This window comes from Solea senegalensis, linkage group LG17 (genome assembly GCF_019176455.1).
Source record: "Solea senegalensis isolate Sse05_10M linkage group LG17, IFAPA_SoseM_1, whole genome shotgun sequence".
In the NCBI taxonomy this organism is placed as follows: Eukaryota; Metazoa; Chordata; class Actinopteri; order Pleuronectiformes; family Soleidae; genus Solea; species Solea senegalensis.
The window spans coordinates 14,300,157-14,320,885 of record NC_058037.1 but is presented as its reverse complement, the minus strand read 5'-3'; the positions used below and the strand labels follow the sequence as shown (position 1 = coordinate 14,320,885).

The window sequence follows — 20,729 nt, the reverse complement described above, 5'->3', positions numbered from 1 at the left end:
TCAGCGGTGGATGTGAATGAAGAATGCATTTGTGGTTCCCAAGATGAAGCAACTTACAAAATATAGCTAATTATATAAATAAATATAGCTATTATTATACTAATAATAATATGATAAACTGGGACGAGATGTGACAAGCTAAAGCTACTACTGGACTGACTGGACTAAAGAATGTTTAAAATTGGCAGCACACTATCAATCAGGGATTCAAACCAACTCTTAAACTGCAGGATAATTACAGATCCATTATATCCACCACAGGCTGGCGTGGGCTTAGGGCTTCAAAATAAGCAGCAATGATAGGAGTGTTTTATACCCTCTCATCTTCAGCGCCCCTGACTACAAATGTCTTACCTTGACTCTGCTGCAGATGTCTCTTTATTTAGTGCTCAGGATTCAAGAATAAATAGCTTTAAAATACCTGTTGAATTCAAAATAACAGGACTGTGGGATGTTTGGGTCACGTTAGAATCTCTGCGATGCTTCACCACATCCTGAAGCTGCAGTGTGTAACATTTGAATATAAATGAATGTCCAATTCATTCGAGCCAAATGAGTTTACACAATGCTGATTAATGAGCCGTTCTTGCATTCTTCTTTTTTCTGAATGGAGATGCACGTCAGACGCGCACACAAACAACAGGGGAAGCGGTCGTGGCGAGATGTGCATTCCGTAGTGACGGGCCTGTTTTCCTGAAAACTGGCTTTTTTTAAAACTTGGATAATGTGTTCATTAATTCATTGAGGCTGCAGAGACTTCAGTCACCTCTGCAGATCCCAAGCGCCTTGGTTAAAAAAACACTTTGGTATCTTCCATGTGCTTCTCAAGTGTTTTTAGATGTTGCACGTGAGCAGGCCCTCAGCTCCACCAAACTATCTTGGTTCTTTCTGACACGGTTCTGGTTCTGGTTCTGGTGCCATCCTGGAGTCTCAGAACCTTGGTGTTTTCGAACCATCCCGCGTTCACGCCAGTTTAAGAGGAACCAAAGTGGGAGGACGTTACTCCAGTAGAAGTAAACACAACACCGGCTAAATCTCGATACTTCCTCTTCTTTCTGCTCGTCTTTGCGACCCAGAATATGACACACCCACTGAAGATGATGTCACGGTTCATGAGGAAGAGCCGATTATTTTTTTTTTATTCTAGCTGAGAACCAACTTTTCAGGTTCTGAACCTATTTTTTTCCAGTTTGAACACCGTCTGTGTTAATGTCTGTATAGTGTTTTTTTGTTTGTTTGTTTGTTTTTTTATTTAAATCTCATGTCACACAGTGACAGATACAGAGTGCTAATAAAGCAAGGCAGCCAAAACTCCTGAAGAAGCACTTGGCTTCTTGGCTTCTGAATTCTGTGGCTGTAGGTTTAGCAGCTTAGCAGGTATAAATGGCAGCGGCGGTGATGGAGGTGGCGGAAGGTCACCGAAACGTACGTCATGTGGAAGTACTGACAAGTGTTGTGATTTATCCTCTGCACACGGCAAATACTGTATATCTGGACAAAAGTGTGTGTGGCGTCCTCAACGTGTCAGGAGAGGAAATCCCTGAAGTAAATGCAACTTGAGTATCTTCAGAGTTCAATGACGGGGCCTTTTGTTGTCTTTGAATGAAGCAGCTCTTCACATTTATGCAGAAATGTCCTGATTTACTGCCTCTCTCAAGGAGCCAAACGTCTCTCGCTGTATGTTTATATTATGGTCACAAAGGCATGTAGCTGACACTCCATGCGTGTGGGGTTCCAGTAGAAAGAAGCTATGGGATATTTTCACCGCAATATAATCACGCTGTAAATTTCAATCTTGGTTCACTTTCACCTGCCTTTGAACGTAAGGATTTTCTATCATAGAGAAGTGTCATTGAGGAGCGTTAGCACCTTTTTTGAATTGAATACCAGACGAGAGCTTTGTTGATCATTGTTCAAAGACGTGTTTGACTTTGAGGACTTCATGATTATTATCATCACCTGTTGCTTTTACCATTTATAGCCACCAGAGCCACACTCTCTAAACATTTCAAATCATGTTGTTTGACATCTGTGTGTGTGTGTGATTTATTTGCAGTAACCTTTTTAAAGAAAAAAAAAAGATCCAGAATGCTATCACTGATGTTTGGTGTCTGCTGCTTCAGGTTGTGCTGCTGTGTCTACTGTTGATCCTTCTGGCTGTGATGTTTACTATGGGGACCGCCAGTGGTGGAGAAGGTGGGTGTTTTTACACTGTTTGTTTTTGTTTTTTTTTGTCTTTCTTACATCTTATAATCACCACGGTTGTGCTTTATTAAAATGCAAATGGGCAACCACATCCTGTAGATTTTTAGTGTTGACATATTTTACAGCATATTAGAAAGTTAAGCTCCGTGATAAATGTAATGTAGTCTCTATTTAGGAAAATAAAAGGTTCACAGTGTTGGGCTCCATGCAAGAGTATTCTGTAAAGAAAATTTTTTTTGGCCTACAGTCAAACTATTAGCAGGTCTTTGCGTCAGGTCAACAGCTTTCACACGTGTCCTCACAATACTCGCTGACCCAATCTTTAAAAAACGCAGCTCCATTGCATTACTAGTGGTCAAAAGTTCCCTGCGGGGGGGGGCGGTTCTCTAAAGCCTTAAATTACTCATGTCACTTCTTGCACATTGGTCACATGCCACGCCGCCCACCACCACAAGCACTGTAATGTCTCAACCTGTGGGAAACGCAGTAATGTTTTTCCAATGATTGTTAGGCGGTGTTTTCACTGTCCGCACAGAATAGAGATACTCTGGCAGCAGTTGGAGACAAAAATAACTGTCTCATATTACACTTTAGAGGGACATAGTTGCTGGAGAAAATGCATACTGTGAAATTGTGAGCGGGCCAACGGACAAACAGTGTCTGCGCCCAGCCACGGCGAGGCTTACGAAGCCGCTGTTTACGCTCCCAGCAGTTCTATATGCATGAAGCCAATGGTCGAGCCTGTTAATTTCACATTACTGCGCCTTCAAAAACTCCAACGTGGGAGGATTTAGAGCAGCGGTGAAGGAGGCTCAGGTCATAAAGTTGGCCTCAGGAGAAAGACGTGAGTCAAAAATGAGACGTCTGTGTGATTTACTCCAAGCAACATGCCTCGTGTTTTTCTTTGGCCACTGCTTAAAAATACATCGTCAGTGCGTCAGTGTTGGTTTCTGTTCGTATTTATGAACAGAAATAATGAAACGCACCTGACCGAGGGAGGATTTGTGTGTATACACGGCAGCGACCAGGTCTTTTGAGCCGTAGTTTTTCCGAGTAAGGCGAGGTGCCTTACTCGTGCAGCGTTTGTGCTGCCTCCTTCTGTCTCGACATAATCTAACAGACGGTTGTTTATGTTTAAAAGTTACACACTGCGGTTGACAGCGGGGCAGGAATGTTGGTTGGCATATTTTCTGCTGCTATAGATTCCCCCTCTAGTTATCCGCGGGCAGTGGGGCATCAGTGTGCTCTTTGTTGCAGACTGCCGTGCCAAAACAGCCCCGTCTTGAGCTTCTGTGGTGACTGTGGGCAGCTGCCGCCCCGCCCCAGCCTGGGTGGAGTGCAGTCTCTGCCTGCTGCAGTGTTTAACTTATACTTCCTCGGCGAGCCGACATGAAAGCCATATGGAGAGAATCCGCTGGTTCAGTGCTCGTCATAATTCACATCTGCGCAGCCCCGTAGGAACTTCCACATGTTTCATAATGCTGCTTTTCATGGTGCGGCCCTTTTGGAGGCAGATTAAAAGAAACAAAAATAGCTCTGACCTCCGGCTTCTTCCTGGAGGCTGACGGTGAGTCGTGTTAAAGACCACAGCGACGTGTCTCCTGAGACGGAGCATCCCCATTTCTGGTCCAAACCACAGTGCAGGCCTCGAGAGGCTGCGAGGAGGGGGTTTTCTCAGCGACGTGCTAAGACTCCTTCTGTCATGTGTCCAGCGATCAGCAGACTTGACAGATGTGCTCGGGGAGGCAGTTGCTCGAAAGGTGAAAGAGGTTGGGGATCACTTTGTCTGTGGGAATGTCCGTGACACAGTTGGCTCACTGTACAATGGAGCAGAGTTTTCAATAGAGGAGAGATTTTTGTGCCTGTGACAAATACTTCTTCACTTTATTAGCCATGTGTCATTGCAACACCAAGATAAAACAGAAAAAAAGGAGAAAATAAATCTTGTTCTGCTATTTTTTGTGGCACAAGTCTTGATAATCTTAATCTTAGTTTTATAGCAATGAACCTGCAGAGATTTATCTCTGTACATATTAAAATAAACGTGCCACTAAAGATTATCACTCATGACTTGTATATCACCAATTTACAATGATGGTTAGGCCATTTAAATGTTTTGAACATTCAGTTGTGCGACATAGACACCAGGAGTAGAGTAGATGTGAGAAAAAATGTTTCAGGGAGAGAGCCAGGGTCATAAAAGTAACACTTTTTGCCCCACAAACAAGCTTGAAAGTGTTATGTTAACACCTTTTGAGCAATAAAACTGCCGTTCAATGTGTCAGAACTGAAATTCAAGTCGCAGGTCGTGGCGTATCACCTGTTTTAATCGGAGCGTGTGAAGGAAATTTAACAATTTAGTTTTGTGACCCAGAAACTACTGTTCTCCGCTCAGAACCGGGGGGAGAACTCTCCGAACCAGAGAGTCGTTGAATGATTTCACGACGTTGCATCTATTTTAGGACTGGTGTCTTCAACTTAATGTCCAAAAATTATCCCTTTTTAACCTGTAAATATTAATATATATGAACAAATATTGGCCATATTGTAGCAACCTCATGGATACGTGTTTAAAAAGCAACAGGGAAACACAGCATTGCATCATTTTTTTTGTCTTTTTCAGCTCATATTTTTACAGTTTACCTAAAAATATGACATTTTAAAAACCTGTTTCCTGCAACAGTCTCTTATAATAGCAGTGGTTTTCAAGGGCACATTTCAGATAAACCTTGTGCCACACACCGACCTCGATAGCAACATTCTGGCAACATATTTGTTTCCTTTGGCCCAGTCTTCACCAAGGTCGTTGGTTTGAGTCTGTTCTACTGTATGCGTACAGCATGGTTGTCCAACGCCACGTCCACACCTGTGCTGACTGGGGCAGTTATTTTTTCCCGTGTTGGCCGTCAGATAATCCGTGTGCACACACGCTGATGCTTGTGGACACAGTGGAGCGTTCATAAAGTGACAGTATGCTCTTCTGCACGTGCCTGGAGACAAATACAGAGTAAATATTAGACTTTTAGAAATGTTTGTAGGTTTTTAATATTGCTCCCATTCAAGCAGCAGGCTACTGTAAACCTCTTGACCTCTCTTAAATTGCCTTTTTTTGTTGGACCTCATCACAGATAAATATCAGTCAGTCAAGTCACAAGTTGAAAAGTTCCGTTGAAGAAAAGCTGTACTTTTCTTTCCGTTGTGACTCCTTGTTCCACTTTGCTTCCCTGAGAACAAAGTTTTGATGTAAACCGTGTATGCCTTTTTATTTAACACATTTTGTGAGCATTGCAGAAACAAGGGAATCTTTCTCTCTTTCTTCCTTTCCTTCTGTCTACAGTCATCTCACAAATGTTTAGGTGTGTACTTTCACATCCTCTTCTATTATGGGGAAATAATTGTACCGTTGCGTTTAATCTGACGTGAAACGATCAGCTGTAGAGCTGTTAGGTTATGATGCAAACCACCCTCTGTAGTCCTGATTTATTTAATCAGTTTTAATAATGAGTTTAGATAATGGGCCCCTGAGTTTTCTTTCTTTCTTTGTGAAGTGAAGCCAATGCGAAAGTGCCTGAAACCTGTATTCTCTGGAATGGCCATTAGGCGGTGACTCTAACTGACCGTTCTAAATCAAGAAGTAGATGCTTCATTTTCCTAAATACGTCCGTACAAGTTGGCTTATTTTTGCAACAGCAGAGTTGCCCCCTGGTGGCTATTTAGTATATTCTCACTTCCTGATTGACCTCATTATGGAAACCGGACTCCATACATTTTTCATTTACCTCTAAGGCAGGAGTCTCAAATTTAAATGACTGAAACTCAAGTGGAAAAAAAGGTGAAAATGACAATAACAATAACCATATGAATGAATTTCAAAATAAGTGTCTGTATTGATATGGAGCAATGTATAGTTAAATTTTTTTTTATCTTTTTTTCTAAAAAATCACAGAAATAATGCATTATAATTTATTACATTACATGGTGGGCCGGTTTGAGGGCCTCTGCTCTATTATATAACGGCTATAATCTTACCAACTCCAATAACATTTAGTCCTTATTTTGAACTTTCATTTATTCACCAAGACTTCATGCTTTGGTTAAAAAAAAAGACAGGTTTGTTTATGTGTTTTGTTGTTATCTATTATAGAATAAGGGTTTTTGCTTTAAGACACCTTAACTCAGTCAGTCCTTACACTCTGAGTAAGATGCGACTTCTCCCTCTCATCCATATATTTTGAAAAACAAAGGTGTCGCTGACCAAACTGTAAATCTGGAGGCTTCACAAACAGCACGTTTACAAACCAGTGTTGGTCCTGTGATTCTTTGTTTTTTTTCCCTCCATATTGTTTTCACATTACCACAGTATAAAAATACCAATTATGGCCTCTTTCAAAGGCTTCCTAGCACAGATTTGTTTAGAATTTATATTCTGTATATGTTTTGTAAAGTCATGTTTGTTGTAAAAAACAAACAAACAAAAACATTATTCTTGTTAAACACCACTGACTCCTCTTTCTCTGCAGATGGGGATTTCTGGCTGAATGTTGTGTCTGACGAAACTCCACAGCTACAGTGTCCACCCGGGTAATGCTCTACTCTTGTTGTCATTTAAGATCTGATTACTAATGGTTCAAGGCTGGATCCTCTCCTGGATCCCGTCCGCTCCCAGTCCTTTGTGTGACGATCATTCAGCGTTGTTTTCGCTCGCGCTCGAAAAAAAGCGAAACTATGCCACTGTATCGCCCACAGTTATGCTGAGTTGAGCCATTGTTGCGGGTCAGCAGCGCTTCATGGAAATTAAAGTGTGACAACAGTGAAAATAGTGCATAAATAACCCAAACACATGACTCTTTGTGTCGCTCCAATGGTTTAGTGGAAAAAAAAAAGTGACTGTCTCTATGGAAACTGGGTTAATGACGCTGAGTAATCAGGCATGTGTCGGTAAGTGTGGTCACATAAGTGTGTGTGTTTGCGTGTTTCTGCTTTTTTGCGAGTAAGGGAGTTACCCCAGACACACACACACACACACACATACAGTACAGTACACCAGACCTGTGGCTCCAAATTAAGCTATTTTGGGTTTGAAAATATCTTTTAACAAATCTGTTGTGTTTTTATAGATCAACAAAACTCATAGTCTAGGGTTTTTTTGTTTTTTTGTGGCCATAAATTCAAAAGCCACACATACACAGATTTATTTCCTCCCCCTGATATCAAAACAACAAATGTTTCTCTAGTTTTGTGTAATATATTCAAAGTCTATGAACAACTTAATGTGTTGAAGTTTATTAATATCTAGCAAACAAACCACCTGCCCACGTCATTACTCACACATAGAGATGGTGACAGTTACTTCCTTCTTCTAAACACAGACTTTCGGTTCTGCATTCAAATACCAACAATGTTCAGAAACTGGATTAGATTTATTGATCCCTAACTGGGGAAATTCACTTGTTACAGCATTGTTATATAACAAGAATAGAATAAGCAATAAAAATAAGATTAACCTTAGGTCTCATGTGTCGTGGATTCATCATCAAAATCAGGAGTAGTCACAGAATAGATAAAAACTTAATTTCTTTTATTTTTGTTCATAAAAATGAGCTAAGCGAACGTTAAATTGTGACGCATTTTTGCTCAGGTGTGTTTATATTAGAACTGCAGCTCTAACCTGGAAATGATGATGTTCTCAAATGTCCAAAATGATTCAGTTTGAATGGTTTCTTATTTGGACCAAAGCAACCAGAAAATATTCACATTTAAGAAGCTAAAACAATCAGAAATCTTGATATTTGAAAAAAAAGCGATTAAGCGATTTAATCAAAATAGTTGACTATTAATTTTAATGATCAATTAATAAGCAATTAATTGTTTCAGCTCTAGTTTATATAGTTGGTGAAAATGAAAGATTGCCTTAAAAAAACCATTATCTTATATCCTCTGTATATGCGTTTAAACATAGTAATGGGGAAAAACAGCCTTAATGCTCCGTGTTCTAAGGGTTAAAATTATGAATATAAATGAACAAATGCAAAATATGATGATTAAGAATACAAAAATCTGAGATTATAATTATGATTTTACTTTTATACACCTTTTTAAATGCCACAAAAAAGTGCAGTGGCTCAGAATTATTGCAATAAGTAAAAAGTAGTATATGTCTTTTCTTGTTCATCCTCAGAATCAGACTTCTCCTCCTCCTCCTCCTCCTCTCCTCTGTGAGTCTGTGTGGTCTGAGCGTTTGACATCATGTCTCCTCTTGTGAGCCCCGTTAAAGAGCTGCTCTGTTTCCAATTACACAAAGACTTGGTGTACAGAAACCTACCATGCACAGCTCACCACCGGGGCCGCAGATAGTCACGTTTCCTGTCGAGGGATTCATTAACCCACTGCAGTGCTCAAGGTCAAGGCATCACTCTTCCTCTCTCTCTCTGTCTGCCCAGTTTTTTCCGGCCTCCTCTCATCCTGGTGTCCTTGGACGGTTTCAGGGCCGAGTATTTGAAAGATCACGCCGGCCACCTTCCCATCATCAACAAGCTACGTAAGTCGCGCAACTCCACGGTTTCCTTTAAAGTTTCACCTATGCAGACAATCCCTGGTGTGACGTGACTTTGTGTTGCAGGAAGTGTTGGAACGACAGCACCGTACATGAGGCCTGTTTATCCCACAAAGACCTTTCCAAACCACTACAGCATTGTGACTGTAAGTTTTATTCTGGTCCACTCACAGTGCCAGAGGTTGATTTATTGGATACGAATTGCCAGACTGTCTTTTAATTTTGTTTTGTCTGTCGTGGAAGAACGGAAAACCACAACAATGAGTATAAACCGGGAAATCACATTAGTTTAGTGCTCGTCCTATTTAAAAACAGATACAAAGATAAAAAAAATAGATACACGCAGAAACATTTAAACAGACAAAAGATAATTGTCAAAGCCTCGTTTAACTCTGTGATTAAATATGCACAGGAAATGGTTAGGAAAGTCCCCAATTCCTCAGTTCCACTCGCCCTGCTGTGTAACACATCTGGAAGTAAAGTGTAAAGTAAGTGTGAAGGAGGAAAAGATAAAACAAACAAAGTCACATATTATGCAGAGGGTTTAATTTATAGCTGCAGAAAACTAATACTTGGTTGTCAGTAAATGCAATCAACAGTCAGTTTTTTGTGTGTCTGTTGCACAAAAGGCTGATATTATAGACTATTGCTATCATTTTGTGGTTTTTGGGTTTGGTATCATGTGTTTCCTGGTGAAGGGGGGGGTGTATGTTCACTGTCAACCCCACCCCAGAGTTTCCTTTTTGCTCGAGGCTCCCAAAGCTTCCTTGAAAAATACCCCCGAATAGAAAAATGTAATCTGGAACATTTAATCATGGAGTTGTTATTGTGGAGCAGCCTCAGGCTTGAGCTCTGTCCAGAAAACCTTTACAAATAGTTCTGAGGGGTCATGAGGTGATTAAGAGGTTAGAAAAAGAGGAATTAATGAAGAGTTTATGTGAAACTTCTTTGTATTCTTTACAATCCAAATCCCAAAAATGAACTACTACTACTTTCCAAGTGTTGGTGGTAGATTAAAGTTAGATATTTAAATATTTAACTTCATATGTGGAGGCTTTTCTACGGAAGTGGAATTGGGCCTCGTATGAATCAAAATTTAAAAACAGAATTCTGAGGAAAAAGTCAGAATTCTGCCTTTTTTTTCTACAGAATTCTGAGAAGAAAGTCAAAATTCTGTGGAAAAAAAGGTCAGAACTCTGAGATTAAAGTCAGAATTCTGTGAAAAAAAAGGTCAGAACTCTGAGATTAAAGTCAGAATTCTGTGAAAAAAGGGTCAGAACTCTGAGATTAAAGTCAGAATTCTGAGAAGGAAAAAAGTTACAATTCTGACTTTAATCTCAGAAGTCTGGCTCTTTTCCAAATAGTTTTTACATTTAGCCTTAATCCTCTTGCGTACTTTTCCATGTCAATTTAAAGCCTTCACAGTATCTGTCAGAAATGACTCCAGTCCTCGGATACTTGTTTTGATGACTTGCGACTTAAAAAATAAAAGACTTGAGGCTCAACTTGGAAGTTAAAGACTCAGGACAGTAAAACAGTAATGACGTAACTTAAGTACCTACATGTGAAAAACTGAGTGGCTAAATTGAGTAAATGTGGTTTGAAATAGAGTAATTAAAAACAGTAAATGTGTGCTAACAATTGAGTAAATGAAGTAAATACATACGCGTTAGATAAATTGGCCAATAATACCTTTATTTGACAGGTACTAATATCATTTCTCTTTATGAAGACCGGATACTGCCGGTAAGACTGCGATAATAAGGTGACTTGGGTCTTGCATGAGACTGGAGACTTACTTGCACACGTCTGGTATCTGTTGTGATCTTATCACATACATGAGCTTGTGAAATGAGCCACAGCTAAAAACCGAGGGGATTTGTGTTGAAAACAGTTGCAATTAAAATAAGCTGACGTGGTTCCCAGGAATATTTAGATATAGGAGGTTGTAGAGAGGACGAAAACACTTCATATCCCTGCAGTGGTAGAATCAAAGCCTCTCACCTCCACTGCACGTTCATGATTCCTCTTATTTCCTTCAGGGTCTCTATCCCGAGTCTCATGGGATCGTGGACAACAAGATGTACGACGTGACGCACAACGCTTTCTTCAGCTTGAAAACCGCCGAGAAGTTCAACGCTAAGTGGTACCAAGGAGAGCCGGTGAGTGGACCTGTTCTCAGGTCAGTAAATATGAATACGCTGAGCTAGAACCGTGCTGTCATTCTTCTACGAACGGCACGAGACACTTGTTTTGTTTTTTCGACAGTGGTCAGAATGTCACGACTCCGAATCGACTCTGCCCGTAATGAGCTTCTCGATATACTTGTGGATTCTGGTCGTGCCAAATGACAGCTTGTGAGAGCTGTGACTCTTGGGTTGTGCTTGTTTAGACACTCTGTGGTTTTTTTTTTCATTTTCAATGGGCGGCCTCTTAAATCTCATTCTTCAGCTGAGTGACAGCCTGCTCCTAACTTTCCAGGAGGAAGGACAGAGTGATTTATTCAGCAGCGAAGCATTCTCTCATGATGACATTTGAGCCAATACAGCCAAATGTGTCTGCTTATGAACCTGCTGCATAAATAAATCACATCTGTGTGGCATTGATTCATCATTAAAATGTGCCGTTAACTTTCCATTAGACCTGACTGCTCTGTGAGGGATTACACTTTTATCCTGATGCACTGTGATAAATGAGTTAGCCATTAGTCTGATGCAGGTTAGTCTGAATTAATCATGAGACTGTAAATTACACCCTTTTCGCTTTCCTCTCCTATCCTCTCTTATCTCCTATCCTATCCTATCTCATCTCCTCTCTCCTCAGGTTTGGCTCACCGCCATGCGCCACAAAGTAAAAACGGCGACCTTTTTCTGGCCGGGTTCGGATGTAGCCGTCAATGGCACCTTCCCAACATTCTACAAAACCTATGACAAGTCAGAACGATGTCACGTTTGTTACATTTAATTTAATTTAATTTAATTTAATTTAATTGCTCTTCACAGTGGTGCATTGACATGACTACAAATCACTATTTTGCAGGAGCATTGAATTTATGGAGAGACTGTCACAGCTCTTTGAATGGCTGAGTTTACCTCAGTCAGAGAGGTATCTTCATGTTTTATTTATCATTACAGTTTGAACGCGCTGTGAGACTAAATGAAACCACAATTCACTGTCGAGTTGCTTTGTGATTTTCAGACCCGACTTCTACACTCTGTACCTGGAAGAACCTGACGCGTCAGGACATCGCTACGGGCCAGGAAGCGATGAGGTTAGTCATTCAAATATTCAAGTATTTAAAACCTGAAAACATGAGCTGATTCAGCACAGATGTGAGACAGAATCATCCCAACTTAGGATCTTCTAACTAACTCTTCGGGATGGGAAGATACCACTTTTTTTGTGTCCAGTACGGATATCACACATTTGAATATGTATTGATACCGATATCTGTCCGACACTGTCATTTTAGACCATTTATGAATGTATGAAGCTGTTAACAAAAGATTTGTGCTGAGTCATGTCAAACACATTATACGCCAACTGTGAAAGAAATAAGCAGCCCAAACATGACTCAGCTAAAAGGCTTCTGCCGATTTTTCTTTACGTTTTGACAGTGCGTATATATATAATTTTTGGATTGTATTGGAGTTTACATTTTCCTCAGAACCTATACCCATCCCTACTAACTTTGCCCTCAGTCACATGATACAGCTTTATCAGCACTTAAATGTGAACTTTTGGTGGTGTTATAATAACATACATATGTAATGGGATCAGAAGCACTCCTTTCTTCCTAAAACTTGATAAAAAAAAAAAAAAGGTTATTATGTAGCCAACTGTAATTGTATTGTGTGATTCATTGTGTTTTTGTTGACATTGCAAATTGAGCTGAGGAAAATAAAAACAAAGTTTTTGTGTTTGAGGCACAGTATCTTTTTGCTGCTTCACTGACACATAAACATAAACTTCCCTTTCTCTTGTCTTCAGGTTATTTCCGCCCTGAAGAACGTGGACTGGATCTTGGGGATGCTGATGGACAAACTGACGATGAAAAGCCTGCACCACTGTGTCAACTTGATGATCGTATCCGACCACGGTGAGATAAACCACACACCTTTTTCAAACAATGACAAGTGATTCCTCAGTGAGTAGATTCTACTGTAAGTTTCCATTTTCCATTTTTTTCACTCCAAAAAAGAACTTCCTAAATCTGTGGTTTAACACCTGTAAGACTTAGAATCCTTCTGGAGCCTATGTGCCACTGAGCAGGACTTTAGTACTCCACTGTCATATTCAAATATTTGACTTGGTTGAGTCACTGCACCTGCTGCAGGCACAAACCATGCCAGAGAGCAATCTAATGAAGGGAGTCTTTTAGGGGAAACAGCTTTCTGTGTGTGAGGAGAAGTTACTGTGAACATCTGGAGACCACATGTTGTAGCTTGTAATTTGCTATAATAAAGATGCAGTGAATGGGAGGGGCCCCATTTGTCCTCATCAAAGACTTCATTCCCAGGAGAAGATATGACTGATCCATGCTTTCATAACATCTCAGCTGGATTATTCCGTATGATACTAGAGAGACCACATCGCACCTATGTTGCTCCTCCCTCCACTCACTCCCTATCCGTTTTAGGATTGATTTTAACATTTTATTGTTGTTTTTTAAAGCCCTTAATGGTTTGGCACCATCTGACCTCTCTGAACTCCTTCATCTTCACACCCCAATCTCGAGGTCTAATAACAAGTTGCTTTTAGATAAAACCCCAAAACTACGGAACACTTTACCCATTGAAATTAAATCCTCAAACATTTTAAATCACCTTTAAAGACCCACCTCTTCTCCTTGGCCTTCACTTTAGGATGAGAATAGTAAACACAAACACCTTTTCTATCTAGATTCTTACTATTTTACTGTTTAGTTAAACACTGTGGTCCACCCTGATTGTTTTTAAACGTGCTCTGATGTTGGTGTGCCGCCAGTCATCACCAGCATGAAAGCAGCATTCATCGGGCGTCATGTCACACCCCAAACGACAAACAACATATGTTATCCTAAATATAAATCTGCAAATGATGCCTTACATCTGCGGTGGACGACACATGCTGTAAAAGTGCTTACATGTTTACATTTCTGAGAGGATAGACCTCGCTCAGTGTGGGACCAAAATAGAGTTTTCGTATGTAGTGCACAAACAAATATTAATAAATGATGTAAAGGACAGATTTGAACACAGACTGTTTGTGAAAAAACATGCGGAGAAATGAGGTTTTCTTTGTTGTAACAGGCATGGAGGAGGCGTCCTGTGAAAGAGCAGAGTTTGTGTCGACCTACCAGGAAGACACTGAACGCTTCAATGTCATCCAGGGCCCGGCAGCTCGTATCAGACCCGCCCGCCTCCCAGAGGATTACTTTTCTTGTGAGTTAACTCTTGATAACCCTCAACTTCCCCTTTCTCCTCTGGCAGCACAGCAGCATCACTCACTGTCACCTTGTTTATCACGACTGCAGCTAACCTTGTCCTCTGTTCCCCTCCCTTCCTCCCTCAGTCGACTATGAAGGCCTGGTGAAGAATCTGTCGGTATGCAAAGTATTTCAAAAGTCACTCTTGTATTGAGAATGAAAAATGATCTGCTTGCTTAGTTTCTCATCAAACAAACGCCACCCTCTTACCGCGCAGCATGTTGATTCTCCTTCTCTGTGTCTGGTCTGAAGTGCAGGGCCCCGAACCGGACCATGAGACCGTACCTTAAAGAAAACCTGCCAAAAAGGTTCCACTTTGCCAACAACAAGCGCATAGAGAGGGGACATCTGTACATGAAGCAGGGATGGCAGGCAGCACTGTGAGTGAAATACCAGTCTGCTGTTTTTAAATGACAACTCTCTGTTTCACCAAATGTATTCCTGAGATCTGGCAATGCAGCAACATGACCTCCCCCACCAGGACTAAGACCCACACACGATGGGGGACCGGGTCTGTGGATGGTCCTCCAAAAAGTGGTTAGTCCTACCAAACCAACAGGGAACGTTCTCTAAACGTTAGTTTTTGGTTTGGTTGTAACTAACCTTAGGAGAACCTTAGGGGAACATTCTTTGAACATTGTGTGTTAGTAGGGTTTGATCTTACTGCTGGTTTTTATTGTTTTTATGTGCACATTTTCAGATCATTTGTGATTTATAAATGAAATTTATATTATTAATAATATACTTTATTAATCCTCTTAGGGAAATTATTTCTCTACATTTGATCACTGATTGAAATGAAAATACTAAAATCCCATTCTTCAAACACAATAAGAGTAGACTGTGTCATACTGTAAGCCTGTTACAAGCAATTTCTAGCATATATTTGCTTTATAGAGGCAATGATTACGCCTTGAGCTGATCTCAACTCTTAAAAAAAGCCCTGTGTATTAGTAAGTGGATATTTCCTGATGGACTTAGGCGTGGGTCAAAATACCTATTTGGTGATGTATCGCCATCCTTCCTCGTGCAATGCGATAATCGATACACCAGGGCAAATGTCGATATTTCATTCGCTCTAAACTAAACAGTCCCTGCCAGTTTCACTCACTGAGCGTCGCTACTTCGTGTCTCCTCATGGCGGCGCTAGTCAAACGAATGAGGGGAAACTTGGCTGGAAGTTACCTGGCTGAAGAAGAGGGAGTTTACAGCGGGATAATGGCAAAGAAAGCGAAGTTAATGCATAGACTTTATGCACTTTGTTCTCTATGTTGTGAATAAATAGAGAAATCTTGCACTTTTAGCTTTTCACGGACGCTTTGTTTCTTCAGTTGGACAGGTATCGTGATGTATCACTTGATTATTCAAGATTCAAGATTCAAAGTGTTTATTGTCATATGCACAGTAAAGAAACACAGAATCACAGAATTATTACAGAATCGTGATATTATCTGTATCGTGGACCAAGTATCACGTATCGTATCCTATCGCGAGGTACCCTGAGATTTCCACTCCTTGTACGTGTCACAACAGGGTTTTCACAGAAGCATGTTTTTGTCGTTGCCAATCGGTTCTTTTCCGTCGAGGGCTTGGCCCCTAAAAGAAAATCAAAACACTCAATTCTTCACATTTGGACTGTACTTGTACTGTTTGCTCACATTTCATGTGTATAAACAAGAGCTGTTTGGTCAGGAGACAACGTATCTGCTTCTGCCACCCAGAAGTTGATACACTCGCAGTGGAAAATAGCTTTTGGGTCTCAGGAAGAACTTAATCCGTCAACTTCACAGATGCAGTAAACATCAGTGGTAGTTACCCTCTAATGTGACTCGTGCTCTGTTTATACAGAAATGACGTGACTGACCCTGAAATTGAGGTTATTTTAGGTAAACAACTTCAATCACACATCCTAATGTCTTTGTCTTTATTCAATATAATGGACGCACCGCTAATAGTTGAAGGGTCAAGTAAGCCTGAACTGTTATGGACTACTAATCATTATTGTGACCCATTCTTATGTGTGTATTGGGGATTTCCTTCATTATTATTCAGCCTGTTGTGCTAGAAAAGTCCCTACTATCTATTAAATTGGAGCTCTAAACTGTGCAGATCCGTGCCTTATGATGGATCCAGCACCTATCTAAACGTTTTTACAGGAAATGTGTGTGCGTGTCATTTTTCAGTTTTTCTTTAGTATTCGTTTATTATTAGAAGTATTCTCCCTCATAATAATCAGATTTGTATGTTTTTTGTCTTCTCAGTAACCGAAAGGAAGTCAAGTACTGCACGGGTGGTTTCCACGGCTCAGATAATGTCTTCACCAACATGCAGGTCAGTGTTAGGAAGGATAAGTGTGTGTGTGTGTGTGTGCCTGTTCACGATGAAATGTCTTTCACCATATCCTGTTTGCGGACTTTTGAACAAATGAGAAGATTAATAACAAGTTGAGGGGGAAAAAAACACATCTAGGAGTTTCCCACAGCTCAGATAAAGCCTTAAATCACATTAGGAAGGAAGGTTATTGTATTAATCATTATTAATTATTATCTGAAGCGGAAATCATTTTCTGCAGCGTCAAATTGAAATCGGATATTTATCAAAAATCCATTTAGCTGCTGACATTTATTTTTACCATTTGACTCCAGATAAAGTAATAATAGGTTTGTGAGTTTACAAATGATGTATAACGTATTATAAAGTTTATTTACTGCTTATAAAGTCAATAGCTACAGCATATAAACTTCCTATAAAGAATGTGTTACCTTTCATCACTTAGATATCACTTATATTTAAGATATTTATATCTTCTGTGTTCCAACTTTCTTTATAAAGCACTTTAAAAACAACAACAGCTGAAACAAAGTGCTTGACATCAGGTCAAATATAAAAACATAAGACCTAAGAACAAACAATATAACCTTGAAATACTGTAGAAAGTATAAAAACAACACAAATAAACAAGTCGTACAATAAAACTATATAAAAAAAGATAAAACCAACATCTTCACTTCAACATCATCAAAGAGAAAAAATAATCTGGCAAATAACAAACATTCAGCCACTAAAACTCGTTTTTCTGTTCAGGAAGTGCTTGTAAATAACTATAATTTGACATAAAGAAATAATGATGTGCTTTACTATTTGTGAAGTCATGGATAACAATAATAATTATAGTTTAGCATTAAAACTATCATTTTGGTGAAAGAGCTTCTACACACTGGTGTATTAACCATTACAGAAACCTAACAAAAATGATTTTGATAATGACCTTTGCTGTTAATTTAGGGCAACTGTGGCATAAACCTTATATTGAGTGGTGGTCTAACTGAATATCTGTGTCAAAATATGTCGACTGGTCAGTTTTTTTCAGACTTTTCATTTGGTGCACATTAGACCATAATGGCAAAGACACGCCAAATACAAATATTGTGTTTGTTGTTCTGGAAAAGTAACTACACTAAAATTGTACTCTGTGTGTGTCTCTCTGCCACGTTCATGTTAATCCCCACAGTGAACCTGTGTGTATGTGCACGGATGTGGTTCACTGGAGTCTGTCTTTGTGCTATAATTATAACAGACAAACCTGCTGGCATCTCCAAAAACAAACAAAACCCAGACTCAAGAAAAGTTAGTCTAAAGAAGAAGAAGAAGAAGAAGAAGTTAAAAAATGGAAATGTTTGCTAGAAATAGGCCTGCAAATATTTACTCACCTCTGTGTCATGACCAGCTCACCAAACAACATCTTTCCTAAAGTCACAAGGTCATGTGAGGTCATTTTAAATATTTACACATGGTCAAACCATCGTGTTGAGTGTCAGACTTTTTTGTTCAGATACTCCAGTGTATTTTCTGGTCTTCAAACAACTGAATTCATGTCACATGTCAATCTGAATTTGCTGTTCACAGGCGATCTTCATTGGCTACGGTCCAGGTTTTAAAAGCAACCTTGTCGTTCCACCGTTTGAAAACATCGAACTGTATAACCTCATGTGTGGTGAGTCGTTTTGTTCTAGAATATCATACATTTACTGCACAATATTCTCCTCTGCTTATTCTGTATAAGACAGTACTTGAATTTTTAACTAGAGATAAATGTGCTATGTAATCATCAGAGACACATGTCTCATTCCCACAACAACAGAGGAAGTTGGGATTGAAAAAAAAGTCACTTCCTGCCAAGAAAATAAAAGCCCTACACTGCTCATCGCTGTTTTTCTGTCCATTTATAATATATATATATATATATATATATATATATTATATATTAAAACTTACCGTAGGACTCTAATAAATGTGTTAAGCACTGTATATAATGTTTATAATATTCTAATAATATAATATATGATGTCTCCCTGTCTTCAGATCTCCTCAGCATCCGTCCCGCTCCAAACAACGGGACTCACGGTAGCCTGAACCACCTCCTGAAGGATCCGGTCCACTTGCCGGTTCACCCCGCGCCGCTCTCCCATCAAACACCCTGTGAAGCCACTGGTCCTGACCCCACAGATGACCTGCAGTGCTCGTGCGCGTCACAAACTAAAACTATGGTTTGTGCCAAAACTTTTTACCTGGCAAAAAAAGTCTGTTTTTCTGCATGAATTGTGTGATTTAAAACAAGCTGTTCTGTTCTTTATCGAAGTCATAGATAGTGATAGACGCACTGATCGGAAAGACAAACAGTTAATATATGAATTAAAACATTAAGCCGGTGTGCTACGATACTAAACTGCATGATACAAAACCTTGTAAACACTTGCACTAAAGCATAATTATGGAAGAGTATTAGGGCCACAATACTCTTCTTTACATAATAGACCATTTTCACAGCAGCCATTTTGTAACGCAGTAGTACAGTAGGAAAACAGATATGTTACTAATCACGTGAAATTACAGGTTTGTCTAAGTAGAACATGTAATTATTTAAAAATATATATTTTCAGTCTGAAATATCATGAAAGGTGAGCAGTGGAAGGTAAGACAACAAATCTTGGGGGGGATCAAGAAAAGTAAGTGGCTTCTGGACAGTCATGCAAAACTAAGTGCTCCAAAGTCCAGAGAGTTAAACTATGAAAGTGCACAGGCTGACTGACTGTGAGGCATCTAGAATGGAACAAGCAGACCTCAGAATCCACCATGAGCTACTTCAAAGAAACAGAGTGGAGCATTGGGAACCCTCACAATCCCCTGGCTCTGACATTATTGAAGAATCTGTGGGTCAGATCATGTGTGTGTATAAAAAATAGCCCTCAAATATCTAATATATAATAAATGTGAAGTCATCTGAAGGATAAACTGTCAAAGATACTGACCCAGTAGAAAACTGCATTAACAGTCAGCATTTGTTTCCTTTTCAGGAGACGGACATGAACAGACATCTCATGACAACAAATGCCAGTGAGCATCATTTCTATCTTTCTTCTATACATCTTTTTATTTTTTTTAAAAAAAAAAGAAGAAAATATTATGTCACACGGCTGCATTCTGACTTCCAGGCGCCAAAGTCTACTTACGCCGCTTCCACCATCCGTTCGGGACGCCGCAGGTCGTCCAGCCGGACGTCAGCTTCTGCCTCCTGCACCACTCCGACTACCTCAACGGCTACAGCAGAGACCGCCTCATGCCCCTCTGGGTGTCGTACACCCTCCAGCCCCTGGTGAGTCGACCCACTGTGCTGTGTCTACACATTACAGTTGTCGTTTTATCTCTAAACATAGCCTCTTGGGTTTTGACTTTGTCCCAGCTCTTGTTTCTTCTGTGGTCAGGGTTTGGCAGCAGATGGAAGGAGGTTGTTCAGCTGTAAGCAGCTGGGACTGCTCCTCTGTGCTCATAGTGGCTCAAAACTGCTTGTCTCGTCTCATTACGCGGTCGAATTTTAGTGTAAATTATGACCTCAGGCAGATTGATACGTTCCCAGGAGAGTTAACACTGTTGTGCTTCGCGTTCGCTCTCAACGACAGAGCGAGTGAGGACGAGGATTTTCATGCAAGCACTGCACAAGCTTCGTTTTGCTCATTTTTATTCTGTGTCTGGTATAATTAATATAACAATTAATAATAGTTCATTAATGAATGAATGAATGAATGAATTGCATTTACTCCAAGCAGCGTTGAATCAGCAGCAGCTGGAGTTTAGCTGCGACTGATTCATTTGAGATGACATTTTGAGAGACGTTTCCTGCCTGTAGACAAACACAGAATAAGTTCTGTCATTTTAAAGTTATTTCTCAATATTTCTCATCGTGTTTTCCTGGAAAGAGCTATATCGTTTTAGTAGTAGTTATAGGGCAAATACTGCAGAACTCTCTTTTCATTTTCTCATTCATCTTTTCTGTCTTTCTGCCTTCAGGGAAAAAAAAAAAGTTCTCTCATCCAGCTTTCGCTACAACTTGATTTGTTTTTAGAAACCGAAATCTTCAGGGTTTAAATAAGATTATAGGTAGTTATTTAGCTCGGCAAATAAGTACAGCAAATAGTAGCTTGACTTTTCAGGATTTGTTTCACCTGT

General features: G+C 39.9%; 1 protein-coding gene across 1 annotated transcript in view; it reads left to right on the top strand.

Annotated features, from left to right (window-relative positions):
- The window catches only part of enpp1 (ectonucleotide pyrophosphatase/phosphodiesterase 1), a 30,305-nt gene that overhangs the window by 2,895 nt on the left and 6,681 nt on the right, over positions 1-20,729 (top strand). The window contains exons 2-18 of the mRNA XM_044049903.1: positions 2,124-2,196; positions 6,726-6,786; positions 8,646-8,743; positions 8,825-8,904; positions 10,801-10,920; positions 11,582-11,691; positions 11,798-11,863; positions 11,957-12,029; positions 12,749-12,857; positions 14,050-14,181; positions 14,312-14,343; positions 14,478-14,605; positions 16,487-16,556; positions 18,132-18,219; positions 18,588-18,772; positions 19,580-19,619; positions 19,718-19,878. Coding sequence (XP_043905838.1) covers positions 2,124-2,196; positions 6,726-6,786; positions 8,646-8,743; positions 8,825-8,904; positions 10,801-10,920; positions 11,582-11,691; positions 11,798-11,863; positions 11,957-12,029; positions 12,749-12,857; positions 14,050-14,181; positions 14,312-14,343; positions 14,478-14,605; positions 16,487-16,556; positions 18,132-18,219; positions 18,588-18,772; positions 19,580-19,619; positions 19,718-19,878 — 1,626 coding nt within the window. The remainder of the gene's footprint in view (positions 1-2,123; positions 2,197-6,725; positions 6,787-8,645; positions 8,744-8,824; positions 8,905-10,800; positions 10,921-11,581; positions 11,692-11,797; positions 11,864-11,956; positions 12,030-12,748; positions 12,858-14,049; positions 14,182-14,311; positions 14,344-14,477; positions 14,606-16,486; positions 16,557-18,131; positions 18,220-18,587; positions 18,773-19,579; positions 19,620-19,717; positions 19,879-20,729) is intronic.